The sequence below is a fragment of the Didymosphaeria variabile genome, assembly GCF_027946475.1.
Source record: "Didymosphaeria variabile strain IMI 356815 chromosome Unknown scaffold_1, whole genome shotgun sequence".
In the NCBI taxonomy this organism is placed as follows: Eukaryota; Fungi; Ascomycota; class Dothideomycetes; order Pleosporales; family Didymosphaeriaceae; genus Didymosphaeria; species Didymosphaeria variabile.
In genome coordinates this window covers 3,437,575-3,456,083 of record NW_026611620.1, presented here as the reverse complement: position 1 = coordinate 3,456,083, position 18,509 = coordinate 3,437,575, and the positions used below count along the sequence as shown (strand labels likewise).

Sequence of the window (18,509 nt, the reverse complement as noted above, 5' to 3'; positions counted from 1 at the left end):
GACGCGGGCACGGGGAGAGAAACGGCGGGTGGTGTGGCTGGTCTGCTCCATGGAGGGACAATGCGATTTATGCCCCAGCAAGGCACAAGCAGCGAGAGACAGGCAAAGGGGTGTGGGCGGCAAACTGCGCGCAAGGCGTGCTTGCGGCGGGCGGCGGTGGGCGGTGGGCGGTGGGCGAGGGGTGGTGGTGCGGGTGCAAGCAAGACACGAAAGTCGTGCGGATGGGTGAGTAACTCGACTGGGGTGGAGGATTGGAAAGCGCGCCTCGGCGAACTAGCGGACCCTTCACCACCGCTAGCCGCTGTGTATTTGCAACTACCGACGACATTCGATAGCACATCGTCACGCCTCAGCCTCGCCCGTCCGGCCAGCCTGAGAGCACTCACCGGAAACGCTTGTGAAGGTACCATCCCTCGTCTCTCAACACCCCACCATCAACTCCCAACATGGGGCTCAAGCGCTCACGCTCGGACTCGTTGTCGTCTTCAGAAGCCCCGCCGACCCCATCTTCGCGCGACCAGTCTGTAGAAGTCAAGCTCGTGCACCTCGACGCTGAGAGTGCCGTGTCTGACCAACCCGCCGTCATGCAATGCTCCTTGTCGCCCCACGGGCCACTTACTTTTGCCTCGTTCGAGGACTATGATGTGCACTACCAGAAAATGCATATGAACCGGTGCTCAGACTGCCAGAAGAACTTCCCGGATCAGCACTTCTTGGGTCTGCACATTGCTGAGAATCATGACCCTATCAGTGCGGCGAAGAGGGACCGCGGAGAGAAAACGGTAGGTGGCTTCCTCCCAAGGTCCACATCGCCTGCGTAGTCTGTTCATGGAACCACATACCAAACCCGTGGTCTCGCTGTACGTTTCCTCCTGGTGTCCAAATAGCTAACCACAGGACCGCTAGTTTGCCTGTCTCGTGCCTGACTGCGATCGCTTCTGCTCAACGCCCTACAAACGGCGGCTGCACTGTATTGACAAACATCAATTTCCCCGGGACTACGACTTCTTTGTTGTGAATGATGGTATCGATCGCCGTAGCTCCATGCTCAGGCCTCCCCATCGTCGACGCTCAAGTACGGTGAACTCGACCACGTCTACCACCGGTAGGAGACGTGTTAGTGAAGCTAACGGAGAAGCCATGGAAGTCGTCAAGGACGAGGAAGCTGAGGAAGAGGGGGAAGAAGTAGACGAGGTGATGGAAGCCAAAGACCTATTACGGGCGCCGGTAAAGCTGCGCGGAAGAGGAGGATTTACCCATCCAAGGGGAAGCCGTGGCCCAAATCGCCGTCGTGGCCGTGGAGGTGGAGAATCGTCGGTGCCAGAAAAGAGCGTCCAGTCACCTACTCAGAAAGCACCCATGAAGACCATAGCAGTAGACCCAATGGAAGGTCTAGCGTCGAGTATGTCGGCACTGCAATTTGTTCCCCACAGCCTATATGCACGGGGTCGAGGGAGAGGTCGCGGAAGTTGATCTGTAGATGAATCAGTTCGCATGCCTAGCGGATCGCAATGCAAAAACTCTCCGTCAAACCACTCACATGCTTCCTGCCATCTCTCTAAGCTGAAAGAGCACGCCTGAATGACGATTAAATCCAGAGATGCCAATGCTCTCAAGGGCGCGGGGTTGAACGCAGGTCTAATAAGTCGAATGCTGGTGTGGGAACTGCTATCCAAGAGAAGCCTGGTCCTTTGATACGGTTTGCAAGCCGAGAAGGTAGGGACTTCAGTTCGCGAGGCCGAAAGAAAGGTCCTAGACGCTGATACATTGCTACGGAGGCCCCCATCGGTATCGAGCAAGATAATCGTTCAAACTGATATTCAAGGTGAGAGCGACGACAAGGTGGGCAGTGAAAAGCCCAGAGGTGCCTTCTCCTACAGCCGAGAGCCAAGAGCCACAAACGCTCTAATCGTTTTGTGTCAGGGGCGCAGTACGAACATGCGAAATACAATGAAACTTCTCGGCGCTTATGGATTAATAGGTAGCGTCGACAAGGTTTGTTCACCCAAGGTGTCGGACGAGCTGCACACCGGGTGTGCCTGTGAGGTGGCTGTGGGCGGCAAGAAAAGAAAAACGAAGATGCTTTCGCGGTTCAATTTGACTAGAATCGACTGCTTCTTCTCCTTTGCTGATTATCGAATGTTCCTTCCAAGCCAATTCCCATCGGCACGCCCTCTTTAATGTCTTTCTGTTTCAGCATCACCGGGCGGCGACATCATCACGTGCACTCAGCTCGCAGTGCAGACGTACACCGCACTCAAGATAGGCCCCAAGGATTTCGAAGGGCTGCGCCTAGATGTCCGGAGCCTAAACGCAACTTTGAAAGCTCTTGCAGATGAAAGCTCTTGCAGATGAGGAGCGATGTCCAACGTCCTTAATTCATTCTGCGAGCCCCTCATGGAGGCGATTGGGACATTTGCGGGACATGCAGATACAATGGCAAAAAGTGCCAGAGCTCCAAGCATATATTGAAGCCGGTTTCACTAGAACATATTTTGAGCAGTTGACTTTCGTTAAATTGATAGTACGCATCCCCGGCTATTTGGTAAATCTTCTGCTGTGAATTCTTCTTCTCCTATCGAAGATGACAGGGTCGACGAGTTCCATGATGCGATGCTTTTGGAAACCTTCCTAGTCTCTTCTTGGGGGTCAGACATTCCCTGCTAGCACAGACTCTGAAACTTTATGAAGCCTTGTAGGTGCCTAGTTGCAGCGGAACTTTTAAGATTGGAACTCATCGAGATGTTGCAGCACAGGAGACTTACAAACTCTGCACTCACACATTACTGACCACTTTTCTCTCCTTTCATACCTCGAACTACACCATTCTCTTCTCCCTGACCTCGTCTAACTTCTCATTTCCATTCCCTGATAATCACTCGCTCTTTTCGACTCTCTTTCCTTTCTAGGATCTTCTCCGCCTCCCTCAGTGCATGATATATTCCCACCGTACACACAACCAGCACGCCCAATACCACCACCTTGGTGGTCCGTCACTAATCTCGCTCAAGTCCATCCCGAATATCCACGTGACGACTGACAGTGGAAAAACACGGTGGCGCGCTTGATCCGGGATCGCCCTGCTCTCGCGCACGCTGATCGATCTCATGAGGAGCTGGAATGTGTCGATGAGGAAGACCTGCAATTTTTCCGGGTCTTCAAGAATGTGGCGGAGGCGCTGGATCGGGTAATTAGAGCCGTCCGATAGAAAGTGCTATTTTACTCTTCCCCATATTTGGGGAGGTTGAGTAGGTATTCAGGTCAATGATAAGGATGCCACTTGAGGGTCTCGGTGACCAAGGTGCAGAGATAGTCGAAGTCCTGGCGCTGATCGTGGAGTTTCTCGTTGGTTGTATCCTTTGGGTTGCGCAAATTGCGGAAAGCGATGGTGTGGTCCGTCCCAGGAATGGTTTTAATCTTTTTGGTTTGCCTGATTCGCGAAGAAGGAAGGGTTGATGTCCCAGGCTAGCTCAAGCACGCTGATGTAGGTGAAATGTTTTCGATGATGCAGATCGCCGGATCTCGGTTTTGGCGGTCTTCCTCAACTTGCTGAAGTAGCTTATCGATTTGGTCACGCATTACACAGAAGCCAAAGAGCATCTCATGATGTCGAGTCGGTCCGGGGTAGCATAGCATTGGCGGCGATGATGGCCGATCGGAGAAATCTTCGTTTAATCTATCATTGGAAGCTTCTCTTGGTACTTCGGCAATATACATCGCTTCAGAGAGCTCTGTGTGATATTGCGTCAGGGCTCATACTTTGCGCAGTATCAGCAATGCTAAAGGCGTCAGACATCGAGAGGCCCGGAACCCAGTCTTACTTAGTTTTTGCTTTTCCTCTAGAAGAGCAATGTGCCAGCACGCGTGCTGATCTATGATATAGGATCGCCAGCACAAGGTCCTGCAAACGATTGTTCTTGAGCGGATTCGGCGCTGGACACCGCAAAGACGACCCTCACTTTCGATGACCGCTATGAGGGCGTAGGAAGGGTAATATTGACCTTGGGGGAAAGGTGTGCGCCTGAGAGGCGATTGCATATGGTTACACTGTTGCCTTTAGATCTCAGCTGGCGTAGCCGCGCGCGTTCTAGGTAGTATTACGCGAAATGGAAGAAAAATAAAGCCCTGGCAAATGTCCGCCATGCCGCAAATGCATAAATCAAATTATAAGAACGGAATATGATCGAGCATCAGGAAGCCTGAATTTTTTTTTCAAAGTGGGTATTTTTGGATAATGCTTTTCAGGCACATTGTGCCTGTTGTTAGTGCCGATAGCTGTTGAACGGCCATGCCTATCCATCTATAGCCACACCACAATCCCACGCGCCTTGGGATGTTGAAGTCGGCCTAATCGACCTAGTTTACAAGCAAGTCGACTCTATGTCGATGCGCTCTCGTAGATTGTTGAAATACACGAGCTTTACGCTCTCCTGCTAAGCGCTCAGCTAGACGTGTAGGTCTGCTTAGGCTCCGGGTACGAAGGGCCTAGCTCTTGGATGCTCAACTTTGCCAACCATTGGCCCTTGTCGACGGCAGTTTTGAGGTTGTCGCCCGAGACGAGACCGGCGAGGAAACCGCCAGCGAAAGCGTCGCTGTACGCAAATTAGCATGTCATTCCCTACTCTTGAGATATAATCACATACCCGGCTCCATTTGTGTCGTTGATCTTGTCCGTGCTGATGGCGTGGACGGGGTGTTCAGCAGCCTCAGATCCCGTGACGGTGATGGTGGGGTCAGTGCCCTGGGTGAAAACAACGGTTCGCTCCTTCTTGGAATTCTTTTTGGGGAGCTTAGCGATCTCCTTAGCGATCTCCTTGACGTCCTTTGACGCGATGTTGTGGGACTCGGCGTATGCGGCCGCCTCAGACTCGTTTCCAATGAGTATGTCAACGTAGGGCATGACAGAGTCGAGCTGATCCTTGAAGAATTGCGAGATGAAGGGAGCGGAAAGATTGAGCACGAACGTCTGTCTGATGTTAGCAAGCTGTCTTCGCCATATGGGTGCGCATGCTCACCTTGTCATTCGCGGCAGCGTGCTCAGCCAGGGCCAAGATGGCGGGCACAGAGACGGTCAAGTGATATCCACCGACGTAGAGGACCTTGGCGCCCTCAACGTACTTCCACACTTCGGGCTGCTTCAAGTGTTCAACATTGTACAGGTTGGCGGCGGCAAGGTCGGTGCATAGCGAGCGGTTGTGGCCGGTGATGACGACACCGCAGCGGCCGGTGGGTGCCTTCTCGTCGTAGCGGTACAGAGTCTTGACGCCAGCCTTCTTGTTGATATCCTCGAGCGTCTGGCCGTACTTGTCCTTGCCAACGCAGCCAATGTATACCGTGGAGTCTTCGGGAAGGATGTACTGCGCACCGCGGGCAGAGTTTTGGGCAGCTCCGCCGGCGATGAGCACGGCATTGTGGTTCTGGATCAGGTCCTCGTAGAGGCCGGAGTGCTTCTCCTCAGCGAGGATGGCATCGTTGGCCTTCAGGTCGTACTTCTCAAGCAGCTTCTCGTCACTGCGGGATGGCGTCAGTTTCAGATGGTTTTTGCCATCGTTTACCAATTGTTGCGGAAGGAACGTACCCGACACCCTGAATGTCAAGGAGAGGGTTCTCCAGCGCAAGAAGTTCGAAGTTTCCCTTGGCCATTGTGAATGTGAATGTGTGGTTGTGATGTAGTGGTGAGCAGAAAGTTCGCAGCGCGGGGCTGCCGCCCATGAAACGTGGAGGGGCACATCGCCGACCCGCGCTCGGACACCGAGGGGCAGTCAAGTGCCGACCCAACACCGACTTCAGCGAGCGACCGCACGACGGACGCAGGCAAAACATGATGCATTATGCATTGCGTGCAGCTGGCTGACATTCGCGCGTCTTTATATACATCGCGCGGACCTTGCTCACGACCGCTGCCTTCAATCGTTATGGAGGTCTTCGTTGCTCATTGCCCGCGTGACCACACACCCCCTACAGGCTGTTCGAGCTGGAAAGCACCATCACACAAGTCCGGAGATCACCCCAACATCACGCGAGATGTATGAAGGCGAACTGCTCAGGAGATCGAAAGCAGAAGTTTCTGACTGCGCAATGAACCCTTGAAGTTCTCTCAACTGTGCCTCCGATGCTCCACATCACCTTCATTCTCCGGTTTCTCCATCCTCAACGCGCTGGAAGAGACCATGCATTGAAACATTCTCGAAGCAGGTTCCTCAGTACTGCAATTACTACAATGATCACGCACCCATATGGTGCCACAGTAGTCCCTTCGCTGAACCGACGACTACCTGCATGGTGCGCGCCCAAAAGCTTGACTTTTTGATCGCCCCACTTGGGTGCGCTAACAGCGTTTCGTGAAGAAGCGCCGGGCTGGATAACTTCACCTGTTGAGCTCCATGTCCGCCCTTAAAGTTGCAAGCAGCCCGCCTCCGCATCGATCGAGTCGATTTGACCCACTTCATCCTGGCCAATGAATGGTAATGAGAGTACTCAATTCGACAGTGGATTCATATGGCGTGTGAGCTCAAACATAGTCTGGAGTGAGTGGTTAGTGGAGTACCATGTGCTTAAGTGTTGACACGGTTAAGCGTCTCGTTACGATCAGCCTAATTTTATGACGAGTAGAATGCGATGAACACTGTGAGCGCAGTCCCGTAGTCTCTTGGTTTTTTTGGTTCGTTGACTAAAGTCCACTATTCAAACCCTGTCCCTAGCCATTCTTCTGTTTTCAGATCCACATCCTTTCCTTACTTATTTTCACATCTGAAGTCATTTCAGAGTTCGATCACTTTCTTAAAAAAAAAATGGCCAAAGTCATCATCTTGGCCATCGCGGTCCTGTTTTCCTCTGTCCTTGCCTCCCCCAACAATGTCACAAGAGCACCCATCTTTCCCTCCATGCGAAGGACTCTGGATGCTCGCTCCTCCTCCATCTGCATTAACTGCGACTATCTATGCAATCAATCTCCGAAGCTCAATGAGGCTACGGCATGTCAACACCTTTGCGCGGGCGATGAGGATGACCGATATGACAAGGTCTGTTCACCCCTAGATGCGATTCCTCTTGCTTGTCAGCACCTTCTCTCATTCTTGAGTATTCCGCTTTGGGTAATGCATGATCACTAGCTAAGGTCATGTGAAGTCTGTGTGCCTTGGCAAGAAGCAGCGCAAGTTGCTAGCGCTCTCTCTCTTTCGCGAGGACGCCGCCTATATCAGCACTCTTGACAAACACGAGATCAAAAACTACCTCTTGGTACACATGGAACCCATCATATTCGCAGACTCGAAACGCAGACGCAGCGACCCTAGGTTCATGAATGTCCGCAAGTGCCTCGATTGCGAGGCCGTGTGCGATGGCGTGTACGGTGGTTGGGCGCGACCAGGCGATGCGGAGGTGTGTTCGACGGTATGTAAAGGTAAGGAGGATGATGAGGTAAGTTCGTTTTGTCTTCGATTCGTTGATTTTCTATATTGGAACGGGACGCTAATGGAGATGAAGTGCAAGTGGATGAGCCAAGAGCAACAGGATCTGTACTGGTCGGTGTACTATGGACCGAAGTGGAAGACTGCCCCTCCAGAGCTGGAGGAGATTTGGCACCAGTTCAAAGTTGGCAAGGAGGATGACAGGCTAAAGCGCTCGATCGAACCACCTTCCGCCAATAGTACCCTCGACAAGGTCAATTCTGCTACCAAAGATATTCTCAAGTCTTTGGCCGACACTGAGTCCGAAGATCAAGCCAGTGGTCTCAAGAAACGCTACAATCCTGACATTAATTTCAACTGCTTCTTCATGTGTCACATTGAAACCTCAGTGTACAATCGCCAAGCCTGCCGTACTGTCTGCAAGAAGAAATCAGAGAAGCAGAAATGCGTAAGCGATGCCCTTCGTTCCCATTTGAGGGTTTCTGCTAAACACCGCTGTAACAGAAAACCAACCTGAACAATAAGCAGCTGCACGCTCTTGTCAGGGCGTATTACCCGGGCAGCGGCGAGAGAATCTGGAACTTCTGCTATGAGGAGACCAAACATGACCGAACTGGCTGCTTCAGGCGCCGGATCTTGAAGGATTTTCCTGATCTGGCTCCTCGTAAGCATCATCCCAAGTGTCCGTAAAATAGTTGTTGATTAGGAAGATGCCGCATGTGGTCTTTTTTCGGGTAGCGGATAACCTTGTGATGGCTGGCGTTTCTGTTCGGACTCGTGTGTAGTCCCACCAGTAGTTCATTGGCGTTTCCTTCCATGACGTCCCGGGCTGTCGTTCTCTTGACTCTTCAACGCTGTGCACGCGCAGTACATCATGGTTTTGTGGTTCTGTTCAGTCGCCGTCATCAAGCACTTGGTGTCCGACTGCTTACATACAGTATGATTAGATGAGGCACGCCAATCAAGCAAAACGCTAGTCGATTTGTAGGTATGACCCATGTAGTTGTTCGCACCACTGTTAGCTAAGCCTGGTTCCACTCTTCGTTGCTTTATGTCCATCAACATGGATCTATTACAACCTTGGAAGGTATCGGGCAACGTACAAGACTGGAGATGAAGCCGCTACGTGACTAGATGAACTGAAGCAATCGTTGAAACGTCAACTCCGTACACTAAGAAGGTGATGCAAAGGTTGACTGCGAGCAGCTCTCAGTGCTAGCAAGCAGCCCATTCGCGATCCAGGGTCCCATCCTAGGCATCACTACTCAACAGCCCAACAAGCCTCATCAACAGCTATCCCACGAACGTCCACTGATTGCCTGACAACACGTGATCAAATGCCCAAAGAGAACACTCCCGCGATCATCAGCACGAACGCGATTTATGTCAACACTGCTTTGAACGCGAAAGATTTCAGAAACAGCCGTTTCAAGTTTAAGAGTCTTCCGAAACTCACGATGTCAAACTACAGTGAAAGCATACTATGTTGAAATGAGAACAAGTGCAACCGGGAGAGTCCGAGGGATATCTGCCTTAGTAAGCCGGATACGGAGTGCTAGGATAGCTAGGAGGTATGTTGGGTTTTCTGACTCGCGGTTACACGAGAGGCAAGAGCGTCTCTTCTGCCTCATCTCTGCGTTGTGCGCCCGGAAGACTTCTTCGATCTGAAGGTAACAGTCGGCGTGGGAAAGAAATCGGGACTTAATGTCTGTGCCCTAAGCGGAATTATAGTTGATGTTTTATTGCAGACAGGGGAAATGGCTTTATCAACAATGCAATGGTTGCGGTGGCAAGGCACATGTCCATCGATCGCTGCAATGCATTTCTGCGGGTATCTCACTTGATCCTTCATTATATGATCTTCCAAAACAGCAAGCCGCCCTTTCCAGCTCAACTAGCCGACCTCCTCTTCATTTCAAACATCAGTCTTCTTCTGCGGCCTAAATGCCAGCCCCTCTTCTCAGCTCGAATGCCAATCCTTCCCGACCGAAGGCACTAACTCCGCGCTTCGTACGTGAATATCATAAACTGTCGTAGTCGAAAAGAACAAAAGAAATCAGATTGTGATGCTTATAGTAAGAAAGCCACAGCAGCAGCGCCCAAACCTGCGAGAGCAGGATGGAGCGGTAAGTTCATTCCTGCGGCACCCGTCTCTTGCACTGGCGCTGCACTTCCTGTTTCCGTCGGAACAACATTCTGGCCCTTGTGCAGCGTGAAGGCGCCCGTCCCGGTGGGCACAGGTCCACTGTTCGATGGCATCGCCCCCGCCGTAGCGCTCAGTTTCTCCGCACCAGCTGTGATGACGACCTGGTACGTGGCAATCTCCTCCTGCTCGATCGCATATGTGTGCGCGACTACGCTCTCTGGCAGCGTCGAACCGGACTTGCAGTATGAAGGAATTCGGGTCCGGTAGTCGATGATAGTGGTCTCAGTGACGGTATAGTCATCGCCGTATGCGATTTCCTGGGTGCTGGTGTAGATGTCGGAGTAGTCGGAGTACCGCTCGCATACACTCGAGTATACTGCTGGACCTTCGGACGCAAAGCGGCACAACGCGCCAACACTGGCGCCACCCCGAGCGCTCGTCCCTTGACAACCGTACCCAATGGTGAGTGCGGGTCCATCGAAGACTTCAGTAGTCGTTGTGACACTTTCGAAGCGGCTGCTTCCGTAGAAAGTCATCGTGTTGGCTTCGTCCTCGACGATGTAACCGGCAGTGGCCAGGTCGGTCTTATTATCAAATTGGAGAGCCAGTGTAGTCTTTCCTTCGCTGGCACCGACGACAGATGCGTAGAAACCGATGTGAGTATCATCCTGGTACGGCGATGGCATCCAGATGGAAGTAGTCACTTGCGCGGTAGCGGCAGCCGCGAAAAGGAGGGTCGGGAGGAATGGAGATATCATGTTTTTGTGGGTTATATATTAGCTATAGTTAGTAAAGAGTGTGGTGGTTGCTTGGATTATTATGATTAGAGGTAGTTGTGAAGTGGAGTCCGCATAAAGAGTGACGAACAACGACTTCGCGAGAGCGACGACCAGGAAAGGTGGAGAATCGCAACAACACGAGGGCAGTGTGACTTTATCATGCATTGCGCCAAAGGGTCCAGGGTCAAAATTGCCCGAGCAGTGACAGCTCTCAAGATGGTTAGACCCTGCGCGAGCCACCACTGAGCGTTCGCGCGCGAATCGCGTTTTGGGCCAAAGCTAACCTTGGCGGAGGATCGCGAAATTACACTTTCTCCAAGACGCTCTTGCAACTGGTGGGCGGCTGTTGTCATTTGAGATCGGTCCCCAAGCAACTGTTCGTCCGAGCTTTTCTTCCAAGGTTCTTGACAGCGCTTTGATATCGATAGTCACCCGAACGGTCATGCCCCCGGCTGATCAATGACACTCTTGGTCATGTCTGGCAGTTCATCCAACCATGAGCATATGAGTCCAATTTCCCTCTCTTATTGTCGCTTCTGTTGGTTTGACCGCGCCTCTTCTACCGACCGCTTGTTCGTCGCGAGCCTTGTTCTCCTCAATCTTATCCGAAGAACCCGTGTGGGCAGGCCTGTAGCCAAGACGAGGGGAATTGGAGACATGTCCCGCTCCGAGTTCGCAGCAAAGATGATGCTCGTCGCTACCATTACCAATGTCGCATCCCCATCTCTCCGGAGCCACGCACTCGTTGTCTTCAGCGTATGTGTAGTTGAGGATGATCAGAGGCCTGACAAAGATGAACGTCGCAACGACAAGAACCAGGTTGCAGTAAAGCGCGCTGACTGTGATTAACTGTGCCTCATCAGGGACACCTCGTTCCGACGAAAAGCCTTCGCCCTGATGGGGCACAGCAAGAGCACCTTGTCAACAGTCCTTCCATAACCAGCCCACATGAGCATACCCATGCAGTTTCAAGTGACATCGCTGGGGAGAAGTCATTCCACCTTGCCCTTCACCACGGTCGCATCTATAGTGAGGCTAAGAATCGCAGTGCAGAGGCTGGCCACAAGGGCGTTGAGGACGAGTAGTAGAATCAGCGACTTTGCCATAGCAAGCTCTGAAAGTTCCTGTGCTACGAGGTATTGAGTCATACCAGTGTTTGCTCTTGAAGGACTATATAGCCTTTTTGTTAGGAGTGGTGCCCCATGCCCCACTAGCGCCAGCATCGTGGGTCGATGTATGCGAGATCTTCCTACATCTTGGACAAAATCGCAGCGAAGGAATCTACGCATGTGATTCGCCTGGCTTCTGCACCCAATATTTTGCGCATTGTTTGGAGGAAAGCGTTGCTTGATACTGTTAGGTTGATGAAGGCGTTGGAGGACCCGAAGTGGTGTTTGGGTGTCATGACGTCAACGTAGAAACATGCCACGGGCGAATACTAAGTCAGTTCCGTTTGAAGCAAGGATCTTTATCAGAGAACGATCTCATATCGTCGTCAATTATATCGCACATTGCAATGTGTCGCGACATCATCGATTTTTTTACGATCAGCAATGCTCAAGGCCGAGCATGCCGTGAAGAAAGCCGCAAAAGGTACCGTTGCTCGAGCAGTGGATGGGACCGGATCTCACAGGAAGCGTATTTCGGTGTACAGATCTTGGGTATCACCAACCGTTTGTCGATGAATCTGCAGATCTAGCAGGCGACATCGTCCAATTTGTAAGCTCAAAGGTCCTACAGCGCGCCCTATCGCTGACACGAGATAGCGCCACAGCTCAAAACACCGTCGCAGCCGCCCCAAGACCGAGAATATTTACACTAGCCTGTGTCCACCCTTTACCATGTCTCTCAGCTCCAAAGAACTTGTCCTTCCTCGTCCGGGACAAGCATCTGGTGCGAAGAAACAACCAGTTACAGGTCCACCTGAACCGGCGTTCACCAATACCTTTGGTACTCTACTACCGCCTGCAAATTATCTACAGACGACCAATGGAAAAGCCGCCTATTACGATCTCCCCCCGTCTGTATTTGATGCTGGCTCAGCGATACCGGAACGCGTGCTACTCATCCATGGCGTACAGACTCCTGCTCTAGGCCTACTTCCCCTGGCGCGCGCTTTGCAAGCTCCTTTCCCGAAAACACACTTCGTCCTCTTTGATCACTGGGGTCATGGTTTGAGCGATACACCTATCGCCCCGCACGAACCAAGTCTGTTCCACGGCCTGATAGATGCGCTGCTGGATCAGCTAGACTGGCCTACCGTCCACCTCATCGGATACTCTTTCGGCGGAGCGCTGTCGCCCGCGTATGTTGTTTCGCGTTCGACAAGAGTACAGAGCTTTACTCTTATTGCACCTGCGGGGCTCATGCAGTTGTCATGGCTAAATGCTGAAGAACAGGGACATGTGCGCGGTGGCGGCGACGAGACTGCAGCACGAAAGTGGGTGCATAGGTGGCTTGAAGGCGGCGAGCTGGTTGTACCGAATGACTGGGAGGAGAGAGTTGAAAAGGGTCAGGTTGTTGCACCGGCGCTGAGGGGATGGCAGTTGCGTGAACATGGCGGGCATTCAGCGTCTGTTCTTGGAATAATCCGGGATGGCGGTATCTTTGACAACCACGATACTTTCGCGAAGGCGGCACTTACTGGGATACCGTCGTTGGCCGTCCTGGGCGAATTGGATGACATAGTGTCTCCAGAGGCCCTGAAAGATGTCGGCATCACGAACGTAGTGGTTGTTCCCGAAGCTGGACATGGCGTAGTCAGGGAAAGCGTGCCGGAAGTTGCTGCTGTTATCACTGGGTTCTGGAAACAGCTGAAGTAGATGTTAGCAACACAACGGCAATACAATGAGCCCTTAAAGAGACCAAGATTAATTCATGAAAGAAAAGGGAAAATTTCATTGAATTGCGAGACGCACCGAAGGCGTTAGTGATATGCAAAACGGCGAAGAGCTATCGAAAGCACTTGCCAGCAGCCCTGCAAACCAAATGCAGATAAAAACGCGCTAACTCATCATGTGGTATATGTGCTCGTAAACTAACGCCCGTAATGACACCCTACAGTTCCTTTCCACTCACACCGCCCTTGTTTGCCCAGTGGAGTTCCACCCGATCTATCTCCGTGATATTTCCGTCAGATTCAATGGTCGCTCACATTTGTTGAAGCGTCTTACTCAACAATTCTGGCGTTCAGTTTTCGGGACTCGAAGTCGTCCCATCTTCTGCACCTCTCCTCCTCACGGACGGGAAATTGTACGCATCGTCGAGATCGGATTTCGCCCACAGAGCTTCCTTCGTCCATCCTTGAAAAGGTTTCTTGAGTGCAGATCGAAGTGAGAAAGCCGCAGCACCGATTGAGCGCTTCGACGAAGTATTGCTGGTGATACTGATATCGGAGGACTTGCGGATCGCAGTAGGTTTGGTCGTGGGAGAAATCATGTCGCAGTCAGAGATTTGATTGGTAGTTGGTTTGGGCATCGAAATCACTGGCTCGATAGTATCGTCCTGTTGTATGTTCATTGAGGGAATATATTCGTGATATATGTCCAGGCGAGGTGTGTTTTACAAAAGGCGAGCCTTGCGCGAGCTGGCAGCACCTTTTAAGAATACTACTCATCATAAGCGCCGAGACACGACCGAACAAGCTACAACATCGTAGACGAAAAATTTCGGGGCCAAGACTATCACCTGAACTTGTTGGGAGTTTCAAATTAGCAGCTCTTTTTCCTGATGCAACAGATTTTGCTGCGTTTGGGCCTATGGTGTTGCCACCGGTCTGTGGCGTCGGAGAATTTTCGGGGCTGATGTCTTCCGATTCGGGTGAATTCGGGCTGCAAGTGGTTAGCCATCTTTTACAAAGCTCGCGCCACTCCACGTCGACATCTACCATTCGCCATCTGCACTCCAATGTTTCGTATGCTTGTATGCTTCCATTTCGAATGTCCCCTATCATGATCTACCACAGGTAACGTAAAGACAGCGTCTTACGGGTATTACCGAACGCTCACCGCTTACGGAAGCCTGTACATCTAGTCGCTGTGAGCAACAATAATATAAGAAAAATCAAAATGATGTTTGTAAAGCGTTTTTCACCGGGTGCAGCTCTCAGCATGTTCGACCAACGTTCATTACTCCAAGTGTGGTCGCTTGCCAACGGGTGGCGAGTCTTGTAATTCCATCTATACTTTAACGCAAGGTAGGACGACAGCATATACAAGCTTCTTAACGATCTCTATGGTTTAAATCACTCACAAGAACACATTCGTCAGATTTACACCATAAAGAGTATACCATATTCCACTTACGAGGATACATCTCGAAACAAAAAGGTACAGCTACAATTCCGTGCGCCATACATTTTCTCCTGTTTGTTCTCCAAAGCTAAATTTTTTTTTTTTTTCGAAGCTACAGGATCAGGCTGTTGTGAGTTCGATCAAATTATGAGGATATTAACGAATCACATTTTTTCAGAAGGCAAAGGTAGGGGTTTCCACAAATGCTCAAGTATTTTCTAGCGACAAATTAAATAATAATACTATCTGAAACACAGCATCAAATGGTGTCTCTAGAGTTCTCAACAATATCATCGACATCTCGTGTAACACATCTCCCCTCTCTACCAATCACAAGCGAAGGCGAAGCGCACGTCGAAGGTTCCAGATGGATAAGTAGGCAACAATGTAACTCACGTGGCAGTTTCCAGCGTCGACTTTATTGACCTCCTCGGTGCGAGACTTTGAACAGAGGCAGGCTATTTTGCGACCCTTCACGCGTACACAGTATGTAAAGTCGGAAGCTTTCGGAGAGAGCTCCTTGTTTGACGAGCCAAGGATATACCTTTAACGGTTGGGTGACGATGGTCGCACAGCAAATTAGTTTCAAGCTTTGGAATGCAGTGCCCTGTACCAACACATAGGGTGGCTCTAATCATGAAGGATGCAATGTTATCGTAGTTCCAACGACACAAGACCACATACTAATTACAAGCGCTTTATTAAGAAGTCTTTCGGCCTGTGAGGGCGGAATCGATTTTACACCTGTCGGTCAGTGCAATTTACGAGCAAAGTTTATGCGGCATGGGCGTAATGACCTGGTGTTTACTAATAGTCCCGCACTATGGCCAAGATCTATGCCTATATGGGTATAGAAGTGCCTAAGGAGATAATAAATGCACCTTTCCAGGTAAAATTATATGTCTTCTATACCCGTTTAAGACCCTAATTTCCCCGAAAAATTGATTCTGGGTTTCTACGCCACACAAAAACGAGATCTAAATAGGTATATTTTAATTACAAAAGCTGAATTTGAAAAACATTGATAATGACATAAAGCCTTGGGTGTGTGTAAAGAAGAAAAAGGGAGGGAAAAGAAAAGGCAATGCTTGCACAAATGTCTACACAGCAAAGGCTTCCTGCGGGCGGGGCGGCCAACGATCAGATCTAAGGTTGAACGTCCTTAGCCCTAACAACAGACACAGTCGTTCCAGAGTTACCCCTCGTCCGTTCAAAGCCACTCTTTAAGTGCAACTTAGTATCCCTTTTCTCGTTGTTTATGCACGTCCTCTTCCACGTCAACGCCACGGCACCCCAGTACCTATCTGGATACTGAGCAGCATGCTTACAATGTGCGCTGTCTTGAAAGCAGACATCCATGACTGGCGCCCCAGACCGCACTGCTTCGCCCAGGTGTTCCCTGATATCCTTCCAAGCGATGAGTTCGTCGCCTTTGGAGTAGAAATAGCATCGGGGCGCAGTCACGTCCCAACGATTGGAGTCTTGCAGTCGCCGGCGCGTGCTTGAAATTACGTTGTTTTCATAGCCTTTGATGAACTTGTAGAGGATCCAGATGCCGCCTAACAATGTACTCCCAACCAATAGGCCAGTGCAGTTCAATATTGGAATAGGTGGGAGCGACTTCTTGAGTGCGTTGCAAAGGCGTAGGTACCGAGGGTGACCCGGCGTGCTATCGAGGCACAGCGCCGAGCATGGTAGTTTCATACCTGTAGTGTCGCAATATGCCTCTGCAAGCTCGACTGCTTTGTTCGATCCGCCTTCTGAGAAGGCATGAAGGAGTATGTTTGCGCGGCCGTCATTGTACTTGACATGGTCTAAGATGCGTTCGACAGCGGGTTGTAGTCGTTGTTGCTTTCTCTTCGATGACCGAAGGCAGATGTCTTTCGTCGATGTGGTGATGCAGAGTATGGGAGCTGAGGGAAACAGTGCTCCGTATGCTTCGGTGTATTTTACGACATGGCGACTGTGTGCTCCAGTCCAAGGGAGAATGATGATCAGTGATGGTGGTTCTTCGCTCAAGACCCTATGAACGGAGAAGCTCAGCACGCGGCCTGCGGGCTGCTGTTCCCAGATGGTGGGGGCGATAAGTGTGAAACCGGGAATCGCGTTGTGCTGTGATTTCGACATAGGGACGATGTGTGTGAACGACTGTTGGAGAGTAGGTCGCTATGTTCTAATAGGATGGAACAAAAGAGTACTGAGCAAGAGCCCGAACGTAGTCGATGTGGAGCGTCTGGCCCAGCGGACGGCCCTTCCCTAGACTTCTATACATACCTTAGCACCTGTGAAGAGATACAGGATGTATCTCAGTGTATTTACTGCTGCCGCGATTCCATGGGTACCTAGCTGGCGTAGGCCCAGAAACGCCAGCTCCACACCATCACCGCTATCCCCGTGGTCCAATGTACATGTACTGCGCCTTCTGTTTTCTAGAGTGATAGGTATCTCCGGTGAGACTAGCTCCGTTGTTTGTAGCCACTTCACGACGAAGCGTTATCGTCGGCAGTCCCACGTTTCCCGCCGTTGTTCTGACAGCTGAAGAGAAGAAGCCATCGTCCCTTTGGGCCCAATTTGCTCAAGACTCGGTAGCCACGATGTCTTTTTCGACATATAGACGAGCTAATTAATGCTCGCGATTGCTTTCAGGTGGCCACCATCTCTCGGCTCGGTCCGCCGAGGACGACGAAGCGCGCGCTCCGAGCGACGTTTTCGGAAAGGCGTGAAGCCACGATGCTTGTCTAGACCAGCGGGTATTCCACCGGCTTGGGACAACGCACGTAGTGCTATTCCGCTCTTAGGTGTGGGAGGTAATCGTAAATGTATGCCTTGCGTAGAGGAAGGTGGGTGGGTGAGACCGGGAAACGATGGATGTGCATGCAGCACCCAAGGGCATCGACGAATAGCAGCCCAAGTACTGTTACACAGACGTACCGTGGGTATGGTAAGGAGGGTACTTTAGATAGCAATTCGGCGTATTCTTCGGTTTTTGTGATTTCGAGACCTGTCGTCGAAGGGATCCGCCAATGAAGGCTCCGAGGAGTCTAGCTCCAGTGATGGTCCGCCATAGCCGCAAGGATGCCGCAAACCACGGGCGGTATTTCCACTGCGCAAAACGTACAACGGCACCTCATCAAAGCTCCTCTCAAGAGGCACATTGTGGCCATAGGGCCAGCATCGGAGTACGTTCCTTATGTGAGGGGGTAAGCTGTCGCTCTTCCTGAATCCTGAGGGCACGCATCAACCCCACGCACAGAATGTATAGCGCTCCGCACTCAGCCTCGCCCCACGTGCGTTGGCGTAAGCCACCTTGACATTGTTTTGCTAAATCAGACCCATCGACCACACCCTCCATGCAACAACCCCTATGCGGCAAGTCTCGTTCTTCTAAACACGAATCGATTGGTGCGTCGGGCTAAGCAAGGCTGGCATGCTGATGCGACTGGGCGAATAAGCACCGTGAGGGTTTCGGTACTGTACACGATGCATCTGTCACCACCACGTCAGCTCAGAATAGCACGGCCGTGCCACAACGTAAATCAGAGCACATCGATGAGCGCAGGTTTCGCACATCTCCATGGTAATGCGGTTAGAGCCGTCAGATGAAAAGATAGGCGAGAGCTCGCGCATGGTTAGTCGGAGGCCTTGTTCAACCCGAGCCAGGATGTTGCGCCAGCCCACGCCACATTTGTAGGAAATGATGGTGGGTCGCCAACGTAAGGCTGTGTTGTTAGGCCATGAAGTGCATGTCGGATGGGGGCTGGCGCATCTACTCGGCGCTGAGCGGCAACGCGGGCGTAATACAGCTGCACTGGTGAATAAGGGAGATGGCTTAAGAGTCACTGGGAATGTCCTCGAAGACGGCCGACTCCCGCTGCGCCAGGAA

General features: G+C 51.4%; 6 protein-coding genes across 6 annotated transcripts; 3 read left to right on the top strand and 3 right to left on the bottom strand.

Moving 5' to 3' along the window:
* Window positions 1–446: 446 nt before the first annotated feature.
* N0V89_001102 (uncharacterized protein) lies at window positions 447–1,109 on the top strand (the record flags this gene model as incomplete). The annotated part of the gene is made up of 2 exons (XM_056209917.1): window positions 447–782; window positions 1,041–1,109. 2 exons carry the CDS (start codon window positions 447–449, stop codon window positions 1,107–1,109), a joined length of 405 nt encoding a protein of 134 aa, XP_056076739.1.
* Window positions 1,110–4,441: 3,332 nt separating this feature from the next.
* On the bottom strand, window positions 4,442–5,643 carry ADO1 (adenosine kinase; the record flags this gene model as incomplete). The annotated part of the gene is made up of 4 exons (XM_056209916.1): window positions 4,442–4,592; window positions 4,644–4,966; window positions 5,016–5,511; window positions 5,579–5,643. 4 exons carry the CDS (start codon window positions 5,641–5,643, stop codon window positions 4,442–4,444), a joined length of 1,035 nt encoding a protein of 344 aa, XP_056076738.1.
* A 1,148-nt stretch (window positions 5,644–6,791) lies between these two features.
* Window positions 6,792–8,099, top strand: N0V89_001100 (uncharacterized protein; the record flags this gene model as incomplete). Its single annotated transcript, XM_056209915.1, has 4 exons — window positions 6,792–7,022; window positions 7,129–7,419; window positions 7,486–7,857; window positions 7,914–8,099. The coding sequence occupies 4 exons, from the start codon at window positions 6,792–6,794 to the stop codon at window positions 8,097–8,099; spliced, it is 1,080 nt and encodes a 359-aa protein (XP_056076737.1).
* Window positions 8,100–9,479: 1,380 nt separating this feature from the next.
* N0V89_001099 (uncharacterized protein) lies at window positions 9,480–10,241 on the bottom strand (the record flags this gene model as incomplete). Its single annotated transcript, XM_056209914.1, has 1 exon — window positions 9,480–10,241. One exon carries the CDS (start codon window positions 10,239–10,241, stop codon window positions 9,480–9,482), a length of 762 nt encoding a protein of 253 aa, XP_056076736.1.
* A 1,662-nt stretch (window positions 10,242–11,903) lies between these two features.
* Window positions 11,904–13,156, top strand: N0V89_001098 (uncharacterized protein; the record flags this gene model as incomplete). The annotated part of the gene is made up of 2 exons (XM_056209913.1): window positions 11,904–11,908; window positions 12,127–13,156. 2 exons carry the CDS (start codon window positions 11,904–11,906, stop codon window positions 13,154–13,156), a joined length of 1,035 nt encoding a protein of 344 aa, XP_056076735.1.
* A 2,616-nt stretch (window positions 13,157–15,772) lies between these two features.
* Window positions 15,773–16,753, bottom strand: N0V89_001097 (uncharacterized protein; the record flags this gene model as incomplete). The annotated part of the gene is made up of 1 exon (XM_056209912.1): window positions 15,773–16,753. One exon carries the CDS (start codon window positions 16,751–16,753, stop codon window positions 15,773–15,775), a length of 981 nt encoding a protein of 326 aa, XP_056076734.1.
* Window positions 16,754–18,509: the final 1,756 nt, after the last annotated feature.